Source organism: Papilio xuthus, unplaced genomic scaffold (genome assembly GCF_000836235.2).
Source record: "Papilio xuthus unplaced genomic scaffold, Pxut_1.1 DF826923.1, whole genome shotgun sequence".
NCBI classification, from domain to species: Eukaryota; Metazoa; Arthropoda; class Insecta; order Lepidoptera; family Papilionidae; genus Papilio; species Papilio xuthus.
This window is the reverse complement of record NW_013531726.1, coordinates 829474-843646: the sequence shown is the minus strand read 5'-3', so window position 1 is coordinate 843646 and position 14173 is coordinate 829474. Positions and strand designations below refer to the sequence as shown.

The window sequence follows — 14173 nt, the reverse complement described above, 5'->3', positions numbered from 1 at the left end:
TTATAATCGCACTAAATTAAAAGCAACGTCTTTTAACTAACGATCGCCTTTAAAAAGGCCCTGTCTTAAGCCTCAGCAATCGGCAAACATTCGAATACTCAGAAGAAAAATGTGTGTTCTTGTGCTATTATAAATTGCCTGCAAATTATAAAGATTATTCCTAAACGTAGGTGAATGAAACAATTTCATTAATTCATACATTTATATTAATGACACACACGTTATTATCACAACTCTTCATCACTAACGCATGGTTACTGAATTATTTAATAGTTAAATTATTCAAACTTTCGTGAGACATTATACTAAACTGATATATAAACACGGCTAATAAAACCACGGAAATAATACCAGTACCACTCATCCTGATGAAGGGCCCCCGATGGGCTCGAAACTAGTCGGTGCCGCCACCGGACGAATATACGTAGCCGTGTTTATATATCAGTTTATTTAATAGTTATTCGAAACTTTTCCTTATTTCAAATGCTCTATAAATGATTAAAAAAGCAACGCTACATAAGCTACATCTTGCCAATCTCTTGTCATAACAGAGTGAGTTTAACTCTAGAGTCGAGGGGGTGTAGTGTGAGGGGAGAGCGTGGGTCAGCCTCAAATGGTTTAGTCCGTTCTGTGCCATTTCTTCCCCGCGGCACTGGGGTTATTCTAACATGTTGTAATACTTTCACGAGACAGCACTTCATCTGTATAATCGCGAAGCGTTTACCTGAAATTAAAAACAAAATTGTTATTGGAATTGATTTGAAGAATTTATCGGGGCAAATTACAAATGGTCAGCGTACAGGACCAGCCGTCTACATACCAAATACTTTCAGACCCCTACCTAAGGTTTGAAACTAATCGGCATATACTTTGGACTACACGTATGTTCAGTTCTTATCTTTATATATATAATTCTATGTGCGTGTGTATGTCACTGAACTTCTCTCAAACGACTAGACCGATTTTGATGAAATTTTTTGTGTGTGTTCAAGGGGATCTGGGAATGGTTTAGATTCACAATTTTGTCCGCTGGACAATGTTTTTTTAATTTATTAGTAGTTGTTGATTTTGGAATGTTTTACATTGGATCCGACAGACGGCGCTACCATCGCAGTGTCAAATTGTCAGACAACGTCTTTCGGGTCCGCTAGTATTATATAATAATACTAATATTATAAATGTGAATATTTGAATGGATTGATTTGTTTGAAGATATCTCCAGAACAGCTATAGAATGTGTTTTTTAAATTCCGCACGGATGGAATCGCGGACGATTGCTAATTAATTTATAATACAATTCGAATTTATTTCTTAAAACATAAGTTATTTAAATTTTAATTATTTATATAATTATAGTATCTTCTACATTATCTACGTAAAGTACATTGTCTTATTACATTGTATTTATTATGTACTTTGTATTGGAAATGTTTTTTAAACTTCAACAACATTCGTTTCGCATTACTCTAACGAAGCTTTCTGCGACAAACGTTACAAAGACATAGAATGTCAAAAAAAGATTCGTTCATCATTGTACCTAAAGAAATAACATATATCAAAAGACGAGTAACAATTTAAATGTATCCTTAATATAGTTAACATCGATGACATAGTTTACGTGTGATTTTGTATAAAAGTATGCATCTACTTAATATTATATCGATGGATAGAAAGCTTCTTGATTTTGAGAAATTGATAGCTTCTTTCATGATGCACACATTACAAGTTCTGCCTTAGCAGGTGTGAATAAGTACTTTTAAAACTATTAAAAGAGTGATAAGATTATAGTCTTTTTTATGGTATCACGAATGTGAAAACCCACCGTATTAAAAAGCGTCAATAGCCTAATGGTTAGAGGTACGGATTTCCGACCACGAAGTGGGGGTTCCAATCCTGCTATTCGACTATTGTCGTAAACCATATCCTAGCACAAGTCAAGAGCTTAGTTGGAATGGTAAAAGAAATATTAGTAAATTTAACAAAAAAATCTGCTAATATTTCTATTAAAAAAATAATAATAATGAACTTAATTCTAAAATGTAAACAAAGTTGATCCAGAAATACTTTCAAAATTTTAATAGCATTTCTTTATAAAAGATTTTTTTAGTCTATATTAAAGGTCGTAAGTGGAAGATACCAATTCGTTATAAAGTTGCAACTGCTGACACGCGGAATGCAATGAATATGAAAACATTGTGATATAATTTCATTGAACACAGCGATGTGTTACGTAAGCATGTTGAGGCGTGCGAACACGATACCAACACCTTTCCCAGTAGAGTTGAATGAAAACACGTGATATGACGTCATTAATTTGTTATTTTATTTGTTTAAATGTAAATTATATAAATAAACTAGTTGTTGCCCGTGAATCCGTCCGCACGGAATTAAATTTGTTTGGAAGTATCGTGTAATTTTTTTTAATCTTTATTAAAAAGTTTTTTTTATTTCCTATGGAAAGAGTCGCGGGCGATAGCTAGTTTATAATGATAGTAAGATAAATGCTATACAATAAGTTGCATCAGTGGTTTAGGGATTAAGCGGTGAAGTTGTAACCTACAGGTCTTGGTTCGATCCACGTGTTTTTTGAATTTCGAATTTAAGGACATTTTAACCAACCGATAGGAGACATTAGATTCTTATCGGCCAGTGTGTTACTAAGGCCTATTAGCCCTAACTTAAGGTAGACTCTGAGTTCCGATAACTACTATTCGTTAAGATCTTGACAATTAGTAGATATAAACATACCAATACAATATCTTGGTCCGTCTCCAAAAGGCATGTAGACTCCAGGCGGAGGTGGAGGCCTATCGTCTGCCCAACGCTCCGGCACGAATCCCGACGCGTCCTCGAAGTACTGTACGATATTATTTATGTGTAAATTTAAGAAATTAAAATAAAATTATACAGTTAATGTAGAATGTAGAGAAACAATTGGTTGACTGACGTTAAATTCTAAAGGAGCGCAGTCGGCTTTATGTCGTCTCATAAATAATAACTTATCGAATAAACGGACGACGAAAATCCAATAAACGGACTCTATCTATTTTTGTCTATCTAAGATTGGATTGTAGTTATAGCAATAGAGAAACTTGATTAATCCTTCAATTAAGGATCGATTGTCGAATTCAATCGTCAATATTATAAGGTGACACTAACTTAAATCGACGGAGGAAAGGGCGTACAGAAAGAAGTTATTTCTCCTTCCTATCACCTCCTCACATAAATCTTCTTCCCCTTCACTTCTCGTCTGTCTTTTGTTTGGAAATGGTATAAAAATAGTCATTTCAAAATTGGTAGAGCCACATTCTGTTTAATAGATTGTGCTATAAAAACTTTTTTTATAAAAATACTGCGTCATAAAAATCATCAAAGTGATGCGTCACCAATTACACGACAAAGATAAACAAACAAAAAGAACCTGTTCATCTCTTTGTATTCCAAGAGTGGGGAAGAGAACTATTGTGCCCTTTTCAACGACAATATCTGTCCCCGGTATTGTATAGTCCTTTGTACACATTCGCTGGATGCTGGGGAAAGGCGGGTACAGCCGCAGCGTCTCTGGAACACAAATCATGTCATATGAACACCGAATGAACTACATTTCTCGATTAATTGAAATATACAGTTCACGCTTGCATACAGTGAGGCACTGCAAGTACAGTCACAAAGATAACTGTTATTCGAATAATACAGTCAAGGAATTAAGCTCGCTTTCCACTAATCAATTATTGTAGAGCAAACTGTTAAAATAAGAGCTATTAAACATTTATAAGTATGTTGCTATATCAAGTTTTTCACTTAACTGAAGTATGGGCGTCAAATGAGTAGGTATTTAATGTCCTCAAATGTACAGTCAACAAGAATAATATATATCTAATACTATAGTTATTTGTCACTAGAAATTACTATATATTAGTAAAATTAGAGTGTCTGTATGTATAATCGAGAAAAAAAATCATATTTCATATAAGGGATGTATTTGCGTTGCAGATAACGAAAAACTAATATTTAAAATTTTGTCTGTCAGTCCGTATGTCGGTAATATCCGGAACGGCTGGACCGATTTTAACAGAACTTTGATGGAACGTTAGCTGATGTACTCTGTTATATTATAACCTACTTTGTTAATTCCGCGCTGACGACAGGCTGTCGCGGGCGACGGCTAGTCAACTATGAGTACTGTTAATTTACCTTGAATAACCATTTCCATGTAGGTCAGTTCTTGTAGCACCTCGTACGCCATATTTCCGTTATGTCTCTCCATCACCTCTCTCACTTCTTTCCTCATCTTCTCCTGCACCCTCTGATCAGCTGCCAGTTCCAGGAAAAGAAAGGCCAACGTAGAAGATGTCGTCTCGAAGCCCCCGAGGAAGATTATAAACGCATTTGCCGCGATTACCATGTCAGCTGAAAGTATTTTACGATATAATATATAATATCTATAACAAAATCTACTAAAGTTGTTTTATAATAAGCGTATATATCGTTTTGTTTTCGTGAAACCTATGTGTCAAGAGTTCGTATTTGCTTGAAACATAAGCCAGGTAAAATTGTTTTACATCTAAACATGGTTAAAATGTAAATTACAGTTTCAAAATAAAGGGCTATTCTATAAAATTTCTACAAAAAATTACTTAAAAACTATACCTAAATTTAACAAAGAGCAAAAATGTAAAATTCTAACTCTGAACAACTTTTCAAAAGCCTACCCTGAATATTAAACTGTGAACATCTGCCAATTTGAAATGTATATTCTAAATTTTTTTTATCATATGATACGGAAAGATATGCTTTATGATATCGTAATAAAGACCTTATTCCGGTAGCAGAGAATTATACATTCAGACCGACCATGAGATTAAACCGGGATTACAAAGGACGCGAAAATTGCATTACTGCGTTGATACTAGGGCTGACACTATTTACAACGCGTTCGCGCGAATGTATGAAAAACTTAACTTATTTTTCCATGTCAAATTTCAGTGAGATTCGTTGAGACGTTCCAAAGATACCGTAAGATTTTAATTTGATCGGATGGTTTTTAATGATAAATTTATTATGCACTAGCTGTTGCCCGTGACTCCGTCGGCTCAGATTTTAAAAGAAAACTTATATGTTTTTCCAGACTGTGTTCTACATCTATGCCAAATTTCAGTGAGATCCCTTAAGCCATTCTGGAGATACGTTCAAACAAACAGCCATCCATCCATCCATTCAAAAATTCTCATTAAATCAATATTCGTGTTATTTAAAGTTTAAAATTTTTATAGCAAAATTTATTATTCGTAACTCTGGTGATCTGAAAATTTCATTACCTTATTATTAACAGTTTAGGAATACATATATATATATATTTCATTTTAATTTACAAGAGTGCTAATGTAACAGTTTTATTTCATGAATTTGTCAAAATATTTCAAACTTTGGACAGCCCTAATAAAATTTTGCGCGATATGAAACTATTTTTATTAACACGGAATTACTAATCTCGGATATTATATTTTACGCTAATAATGGTTTAATTTCACAATAAATTATCATCAATATTATCATGAATGCCTTACTAATATTATAAATGCGATTTTTAGATGGCTAAATAGATGTACGGATGTTTGATAGATGCTATCTCTAGAACGGATCATCGGATCGCGTTGAATGGTATGGATGTAGAACAAGTCTAGAAGAACACATAGGCTAATATTTTTTTTAACTAAACACAGACAGAATTGCGGGCGACAGCTAGTTCAAAAGTTTTAGTCTTTGACGTCCGTGATTCCATGAAAAGAAATATTACGAAATTCCATTTCACACGGACCTCACTCGTTTCTCTCTCTCTTATTACATAACCTATAAATCTACGAGAACATTCTTCTCGGTTTTTCGTTTTTTTGTCGCCTTTCTTTAATATTTAAATGCGATTTGCTTTTAAAATTATAGATAAATCTTTTTATTTTATGTTAAACTATCTTTTTATTCAAACTAAAACATTTTTTTGTGAATTTAATTCGTCATCTTCGGTAATACATACACAGGAATAACAACTTTTATTATAAAAATACAGCAAGCAATTAAAATATTGAATTAAAAGTTTTTTTTTACTTTGAAAGATCCAATCCATTGCTATAGTTGAATGAATTCAGATTCCATTTCAAGCGAACCCTAATTCGTTAGTCTCCGTCCAATAATTTAATAAGATTAAAGATTTCGTTTAACGATAAACCACCGTGTTGGTTGTAAGTTGGACGGTTTAATTTTTGGTCTTATCTCAAGCCAATATTTTAACTGTATGCTGTAGGGAAGGCTGGCATAAAGCGGTTCAGTTCACTCGGGACCACTTCACAAAATTACCTCAATCATGATCCCGATTAGACCCGGGTTGAAGCGCCCTCTGCAGTTTTTTATCAGACTACAAGAATTACATCGCAAATTGATGGCAGGACAGAACGCTTTTAGCGACGCTGACATTTTTATTATAAAAAATATAAAGGCCATATTGTTACGCTTTTAGTGAAATTTGTGATTTCATTCCGTGAAAACGTCTAGTATATAATGTCAGTAACATCAAACCGGCTGTAACTTGAGTAAATTTGCCAATTTCTATGCCGTGTGCTCTTTCAAACATTACTATTTCGCAAGATACTCTTGTGGAAGTAATACAAATTGTACTTCTATACAGCGTGTCCCAAAATTCAAGGATAAGCCGGTACCGGTGTATAGCCAGGTCAGTAACTACATGGGGAAAAACACTAAAAAAAAATCCAGCTTTATTTGCTTAAAACTTACTTTTAACTTTTCTTATAATTTGATATCCACCAAATGATTACACGCTGTGGCTACAAATATGAACATATTAGGAAGTTTATTAAGTTGGATTTTTTGTATTTTCCCCGTGTAGTTATCGTCCTATACACCATAGCCGACTTATCCTTGAATTTTACGACACGCTGTATACAGGAATCTAAATTTTTAAGACAAAAGAAGACGTCTAAACCGTGTTTTATTAGTTACAGAGCCTTTCAAATCGGAATCTCCGTTTCAAACATATTGTCATCTCTGTTTTGTCAAAGATAATGACAGGGATGACAATATATTTTATACAGAGATTGTAGTCTCAGAAGCCAACGGTAAATCTGTTCTAAATAGGTATTATTTAAAATTTCGTGAGACATTATAATAAACTTATATAAAAACGGCTAAACACTTCATAGTTTCCTTTTCAAAGCTACTCACTTATTTCTACATCGTTTTCGGGCTCTGATTTTGGTGAATTATTATTTTTATCATCACTTCGCAGCGTCATCATAATGTCAATGAAATCGCCGCGTTTCTCCTGAACACCTGAAATCATAATTATACGTTATTTAAAATGCTAAATCAAAAATCAAAAGAAGTCAATTAAATAATAAAGTTCAAGAAATTTAGGAGTACTCCTAACCGTAGAGTTTCACTGAGGTAACATATATTAACATAAAATTGTCCCTTTCATTTGAATTTTTTTTCATTTAACAGTGGTAGATCCCGCTTTAACATCTTCGCACGAATTGTCCCGGCTCGCCCGGTGAAATACCACGACCACACAGAAGACAGGCGTGAAGTGGAAGCAATTCTGCGTTTCTTCTGATTTCACTTCCCACCCTTTTTCTGATAAGAAAAGGATGGGAACTGGAGGTGGACTTTCCGGATGAGAGGATGCATGGAAAGGGAAAATGTTTTCTTTCTGTGCATCCTCTCCTCCGTCGATCGTAGGCAATGCATATGCAAATTGCGTATGTCTAAGGGCAACGGTCGCTTCGCTATTTCAGCGGTTTCAGGTGGCCGCTCGCTCGTTTGCCACTTTATATTATAAAAAAAAAGAATTCACAAAATAGAAACAACAATATATATAAATAATCACGACTGTGGTAAATAACAGTCGATTTCATGCACAAAAACCTCTTGTACTAATGTGCCGATAAGGATAAGAAAGTAATCGTTTGATTATGTACTCTATTGAGAAAGAAATACAAACCGTTTTCCCTTGCACGAAGAACGCTTGTAACGATATTGTAGAAAAAGTCATGCGTCTTCTTCGGTATAATCCTCATACGGAAGAACAGAACGAAAGCTGGCCAGAATTGACGCATTGTCCTGGAAGTAATTAGTATTATTATTAACTATACAATACTTTGCTGTACTGTTAGGAAGAAAATCCGAAAATGTGGCAGTGTATTGACTCAACCTTACTAAAATGTCGATGTTTGTGTCCCCTCACTATTTATTCTGACACTGGACTTCGTAACGAAAGCACGTCATTCGCGCTAAAGCATTCTATCTAATAATACTTAAAAGTTAACTAACTGCCTGAATTAATTTGAAACTTTTGAACATTTTGTGAAATGAATATCGATTTGTCGTTTATCGATATTTATCATTAATCGATTCGATATCGTTTACATAAGGTAGGTATTAAAATAAAGGTGCATTTAAAGTGTAGTAAACGAAACCTTTTTTTATCTTTTTAAGGTCTAATTAAAGTGACGTAGACAATTCGTTTTTTTTTTCTTTAAAAAAAATCGTCTCTTTAATCGCTCCTTTACATGTCAAATTAAATTAATTTAAACCTGAATACTTTTTTAAATTCATTCATACAACAGATCCGTTGTGACTCCCTTTTGCATGGAGTAGTAGACGTAGTTAAAACTTACTTTTCAAATATATTAAACAAACTCATCTCGTAGAAAGCTTGTAAAGCAACTGCAAAAGGATCGTTAGGGTTGTCCATAACTGTACTCTTCAATCCAAAAGCACATGGGACTATTGCATCCGCTGTATACCCTCCGACCAGTTTCTCTGAGTCCACCAATGCTCCATTACTTGTACCAAATGTTTTGTCATTTGTTCCTATGTTTTTGTCATCCAGGTGTCTATCATTTTTGGTTCTATCGTTTGATATTAATTCTCTGATGCGTATAGTAAATTCTTTAGCTGTGTTCTCTATTAGGGGGAACATTCCTCTTAATTTATTAGGCCTGAAATTAGAAAGAAAATAAACTTTATAGTGGTCTATAATTAGGAACGCAAGTTATGAATTTTTGGTTATACAAGGGAAGATTCAAAAGGTTAACATAAGGTTAAGAAAGCAGGTCAGTGTTTAAAAAAAATCCTACTAATGTTTAGATGGATGGATGGATGTTTGTTTGAAAGTATCTCCAGAACGGCTAAACGGATCTCGATGAAATGTGAAATGCATATAGAACATAGTATGGAATAACACATAAGCTACTAATTATGCTTTTTAATTTGTGCAGACGAAGTCGCGGATAAAAGCTAATCTTCTTATAAAATGTCGATAGTAAAAGCATTAGTTACAATTGTATTTTTGAAAGAGATGTAAAACTTTACAAAGTTAAATATTTTCATTTTTACAATAATTTTATTATCTTTTAGAGGTATAGCTTTGTATATAAAAGATAGTATTTTATTGAATCGCTGCAAATTCCTGTGAGTGCAATCACTAACTCCATTCTTACAATATCGATTGTCTGTGAATCCTAGCTGAATTCAATTTAATCAAACCACAGAGTAATTGCATTGTGAAAAATAAAATCGAGTGCTTTCCAAACGATCTCAAACTCTATATAGCTTGATTGTTTTGTTTAATTCATAAGAATTAAGTTAATTATAAAATAAACTGTTGTGTGTAAATTATCAGAATTACTAGAGGCAAAGGTAAATAAAATTCAAAATTAGTATAATATATGCACGCAATAGCTGTCGCCAACGACTCCGACCGTGTGGAGTTAGATAATAAAACTAATTATTAGCCTATGTATTCTTCCTGACTATGTTCTATATCTATGACAAATTTCAATGAGATGCATGCAGCCGTTCTGGAGATATCTTCTAACAAACATCCAAACATTCATCATCATCATCATCATCACCAGCTCACTATACGTCCCCACCGAGGGGCTCGGAGCCTACCCTAAGTTAAGGGTGATTAGGCCATAGTCAACCACGCTGGCCAAGTGCGGGTTGGTTGACTTCACACATATCATTGAATTTCTTCTCAGACATGTGCAGGTTGCATCACGATGTTTTCCTTCACCGTAAGAACGTCGGATAAATGTACATATGTAAATCGGAAATGGAAAAACACATTGGTACATGGCGGGATACGAACCCAGGACCTGCAGATTGCAAGTCAAGTACTTGACCACTGAGCCACCGACGCTCCAAACATTCTCATATATATTATGAGTAATAATCATCAAAACTATATTTAAAAATTCTATTGTCTTTGTAAAATGTATGTCGAAAAATCACGCTTTCCCAAACATTTAGCTCTTCGAACCTCTAATCCAATTTATATGAAATCCGATTATAAACTTTCATTGACTTGTCTTAATCCATTATTTTACTTGTACTTGTCAAAGTGAACAGAACGCTTTATATTAATACTATTTAATCTTCTTTTGATTTTTGTGTAAAGATGAAATCTTATTGTAACCGAAATTAACTTTATCTGTTTGTTTATGGTATCTGCTAAAAATATCCGTATAAAAACCGATAAATAAGGAAACGGTTACTTTTTTTATATTATAAGATGGCAAACGAGCGAGCGGCCACCTGAAATCGCTGAAATAGCGAAGTGACCGTTGCCCATAGACATACGCAATCGACGGAGGAGAGGATGCACAGAAAAAAATATTTTCCCTTTCCATGCATCCTCTCATCCGGAAAATCCACTTCCACTTCCTATCCTTTCCTTATAAGAAAGAGAGTGGGAAGGGAAAAAGGACTAAATTAGGCCTAAGGGACGCACACTCATCAGACGAAACGCGGAATTGCTTCCACTTGACGCCTGTCTTCTGTATGGTTATACTTTTAAGAACATAAACAACATTTCTCCTTCCCAATTATTTCTTTTTAGAAAATTTTTGAAAGGCATTCGCCTTATTCATGTCAAATCTTGGCTGCCAGTACACCTGCTATGCTGCATCACTTACGAGAATATTGGTGATATCTTGGCTCTTAATGTCTTCCATTCATTCCCTCTGAGAAAGAGAACGGAGCCGGCGAGCGGATCCACTTCCTCGTTGAAGAAGAAACCTCTATCTGTGAAGTGATGGAAGTCATTCACGCAGATCTTCTTTATCAGCTCCGGATCATGCACGACCAGCGTGCGCTGGAAGAACTGATGACAACCTGGAAATACCACACACCAACATTAGTTTTCACAGCTTAAAGACATGTATGAGATATTGTTATTGATCTCGTATGAAACATACAAGAAACTTCTATTCACTTTAAAAAATTATTTTTTATATCATAAGGTGAAGAACAAACAAACGAACGGCCACCTAAATTCGCCGAAATAACGAAGCGATTGCATATGCTTTGCCTACCTTAAATCGACGGAAGACAGGACGCACAGAAAGAGAATATTTCCTCTTCCTATGCATCTCTTACGTCAAATCCACTTACACTCCCTTACCTGATGAAAAAAGGGTAGGAAGAGAAAGAGGACTAAAATAAGGCCGCTGTCAAATATTAAGAGTAACATAGAAGAAAGAGTCAAATAAATATAAGAGGTAATGTAAGAGTCAAAAGAAAATAAATAATGACAAATATTATGTAAATTTCATTACTAACAGTGTAAGGTTCAAATATCTCGGCTAAGTGACGTAAAATATTCGTCGTCACGGATTCATTATGCTGGAGTCTCGACGAAAGAAATCACTGCTCAAAGAAATGTTGGATTATTCAAATGAAGTTAACGAGGGAAGAACAAACATTTACATCGGTAAAGTGACCGAATTTAAAAAGTCAAAAACAATATTCTTAGATATAAAATTCTCGTGTCATACTCCTCCGAAACGGCTTGACCGATTCTCATGAAATTTTCTGAGCATATTGAGTAGGTGTGAGAATCGGCCATCTATTTTTAATCCCGCACAGACGGAGTCGCGGCAACAGCTAGTAAGTCTCTAAAAATATCCATTTTACTAATATTACAAATGCTAAAAGTTTAGGTGGATGTTTGTTGAAAGGTATCTTCGGAGCACAGCGGATCTCGATATAATTATGACGTATTGTGGAAGGACTCAACATGGCTACCTATTAAGTTTTTTTAAATTCAGTGCGGATGAAGTCGCGGGCTTTTGCCCGCAAATAATTAAAAATATATGTTATCCATATAATTGAATTGACCAAATTCGAGTGTCTGAGTAATATCGTAAAAATTATGTTTCATAGCATGGTAAATTTGCTTTGCTTCGTTATTCCGTTCCTCGTTCGAATATTCGAGTTTTAAACATTTTTGTCTGTCTGTCTGCCCTGAAAAGTGACTCCGCGTTTGTTACGGGTAATTTCTGAAAAGATTGGATCGTTTTAAGACGAGGTTTTTTTTACTGGAAGGTAAATTAACTATTTGTTAAATCTTTTACTACAATCGTTTTAATAGTTTATCAGCAACGAACAAAAAAGTCAAATCTGTACTCTTACGATTTTACTCATATGATGGATGGATGTTTGTTTGAAGTTATCTCCAGAACGGCTAAATGGATCTGGATGAAATTTGTCAAACATATAGAACATAGTCTGGAAGAACACGTAGGCTACTAATTACATTTTTTTTAATTCCACGTGGACGGAGTCGTGGACAACACAAACATATTTATTATGTTCAGTGGAATTTGTCAATAGATGTTGGCCAATAAAATAATTGTGCAAGTCGTCCTCCTTTCGCCAACTTTTTTTTGAAATCTCACGAATTATTTAAAACCTTAATTCATTCAGTTGATTTCTCACCGGTAAATAAGTAACTGGTACGTTACGTAAGCAACGCGTTTATTACCACACGTGCTCCAAAAATATTGTTTCGTATTGTTTGTATTATGCACGATTCAATTTAATTTAACATAATTTCTAATTAATCTCAATACATTAAAATTTTCCAGATTTTTAATTTTGTTAATTAAAAGATTTACTTTTAACTAGCAGCCCACAACTCTGTCCGCGCGGATATAGGAGTCTGGACCGACGGACGGACGGATAACAAAGTTATCCTATAAGGGTTCAGTCGTTATCCTATGAGGTACAGAACCCTAAAAAGTCTTTCAGACTATGTTCTATATCCATGGTAAATTTCATTGAAATCCGTTGAGCCGTTCTGGAAATATTTCTAACAAATATCCATCCATACATCCAAACATTCGCATTTACAATATTAATAAGACAGTAAGATATAGTAAGATGCTTTTATAATCTTTTTAACTATTAATCGAGTTTTCATTTGTCTGTCATTCAATAAATCAATAATTTCCAGCTTGATACATTCACGCGTTCCTAAGAAAAAGGATCGTCGCCCTCCTCCGTCGATTATTCGATTATTATTTATGATTCGTAGGCAACGCATATGCAATTGCGTATGTCTATGGGCAACAGTCACTTCGCTATTTCAGCGATTTCAGATGGCCGCTCGCTCGTTTGCCACCTTATGATATAAAAAAAAAAGTTTGAACATGATAAAACATTAACAACAAAGAAATAACTTAACTTAAATACAAGTTAAAACATTTGTTACATAAAGAAAGTTTATACATCGGCTGTTTACTTTCGAATGAACTCGAAATATAAACAAAACAACAACGACTTGAATAAACCAAGTTGTTTGAAACAAAGAAATTACATTTCTATCTAACCGTGGGTTTACACTGTAAAAACATTCTTACTTAAAACAAACTGTTTTGTTGTTTTTCAGTTTTTTCAGATGAAATGTAATATTATGTTTTTACTAATTTTTCAGCAATGTAAACCCATGATAAAGTTATATGTGAATATACGGTCGGCCGCAACTCCGTCCGCGCAAAATTAAAAAAAAAAAACTTGATAGCCTACATAATCTCCCAGACTATGTACTACATCTATTAGAAATTTCATCGATATCTGTTAAGCTGTTCTGCAGATTACTTCTGACGATTATTCGTACATCCAAACATTCGCATTTATATAATAATATTAGTACGATTAACTTTTAATTCACTAAATAACAAGAGCAATATTATTTAGTCAACCTAGTGACCTTGGTTTAAAGACTTAAATAAACCAACGTCGTTCACTTTTTAATCAAACTAATGAAATATTATAAAAATAAACGTTCTTTAAATGATTTATTATCTTTATATAT

The 14173-nt window shown here is 34.1% G+C and overlaps 1 protein-coding gene across 1 annotated transcript in view; it reads right to left on the bottom strand.

Moving 5' to 3' along the window:
- Nucleotides 1-223: 223 nt before the first annotated feature.
- Nucleotides 224-14173, bottom strand: part of LOC106122419 (probable cytochrome P450 6a23) — a 15006-nt gene continuing 1056 nt past the window's right edge. The window contains exons 2-9 of the mRNA XM_013318366.1: nt 10992-11190; nt 8688-9011; nt 8012-8130; nt 7234-7341; nt 4195-4410; nt 3422-3561; nt 2749-2857; nt 224-724 (exon numbers count right to left, since the gene is read on the bottom strand). Coding sequence (XP_013173820.1) covers nt 543-724; nt 2749-2857; nt 3422-3561; nt 4195-4410; nt 7234-7341; nt 8012-8130; nt 8688-9011; nt 10992-11190 — 1397 coding nt within the window. The 3' untranslated portion in view covers nt 224-542. The remainder of the gene's footprint in view (nt 725-2748; nt 2858-3421; nt 3562-4194; nt 4411-7233; nt 7342-8011; nt 8131-8687; nt 9012-10991; nt 11191-14173) is intronic.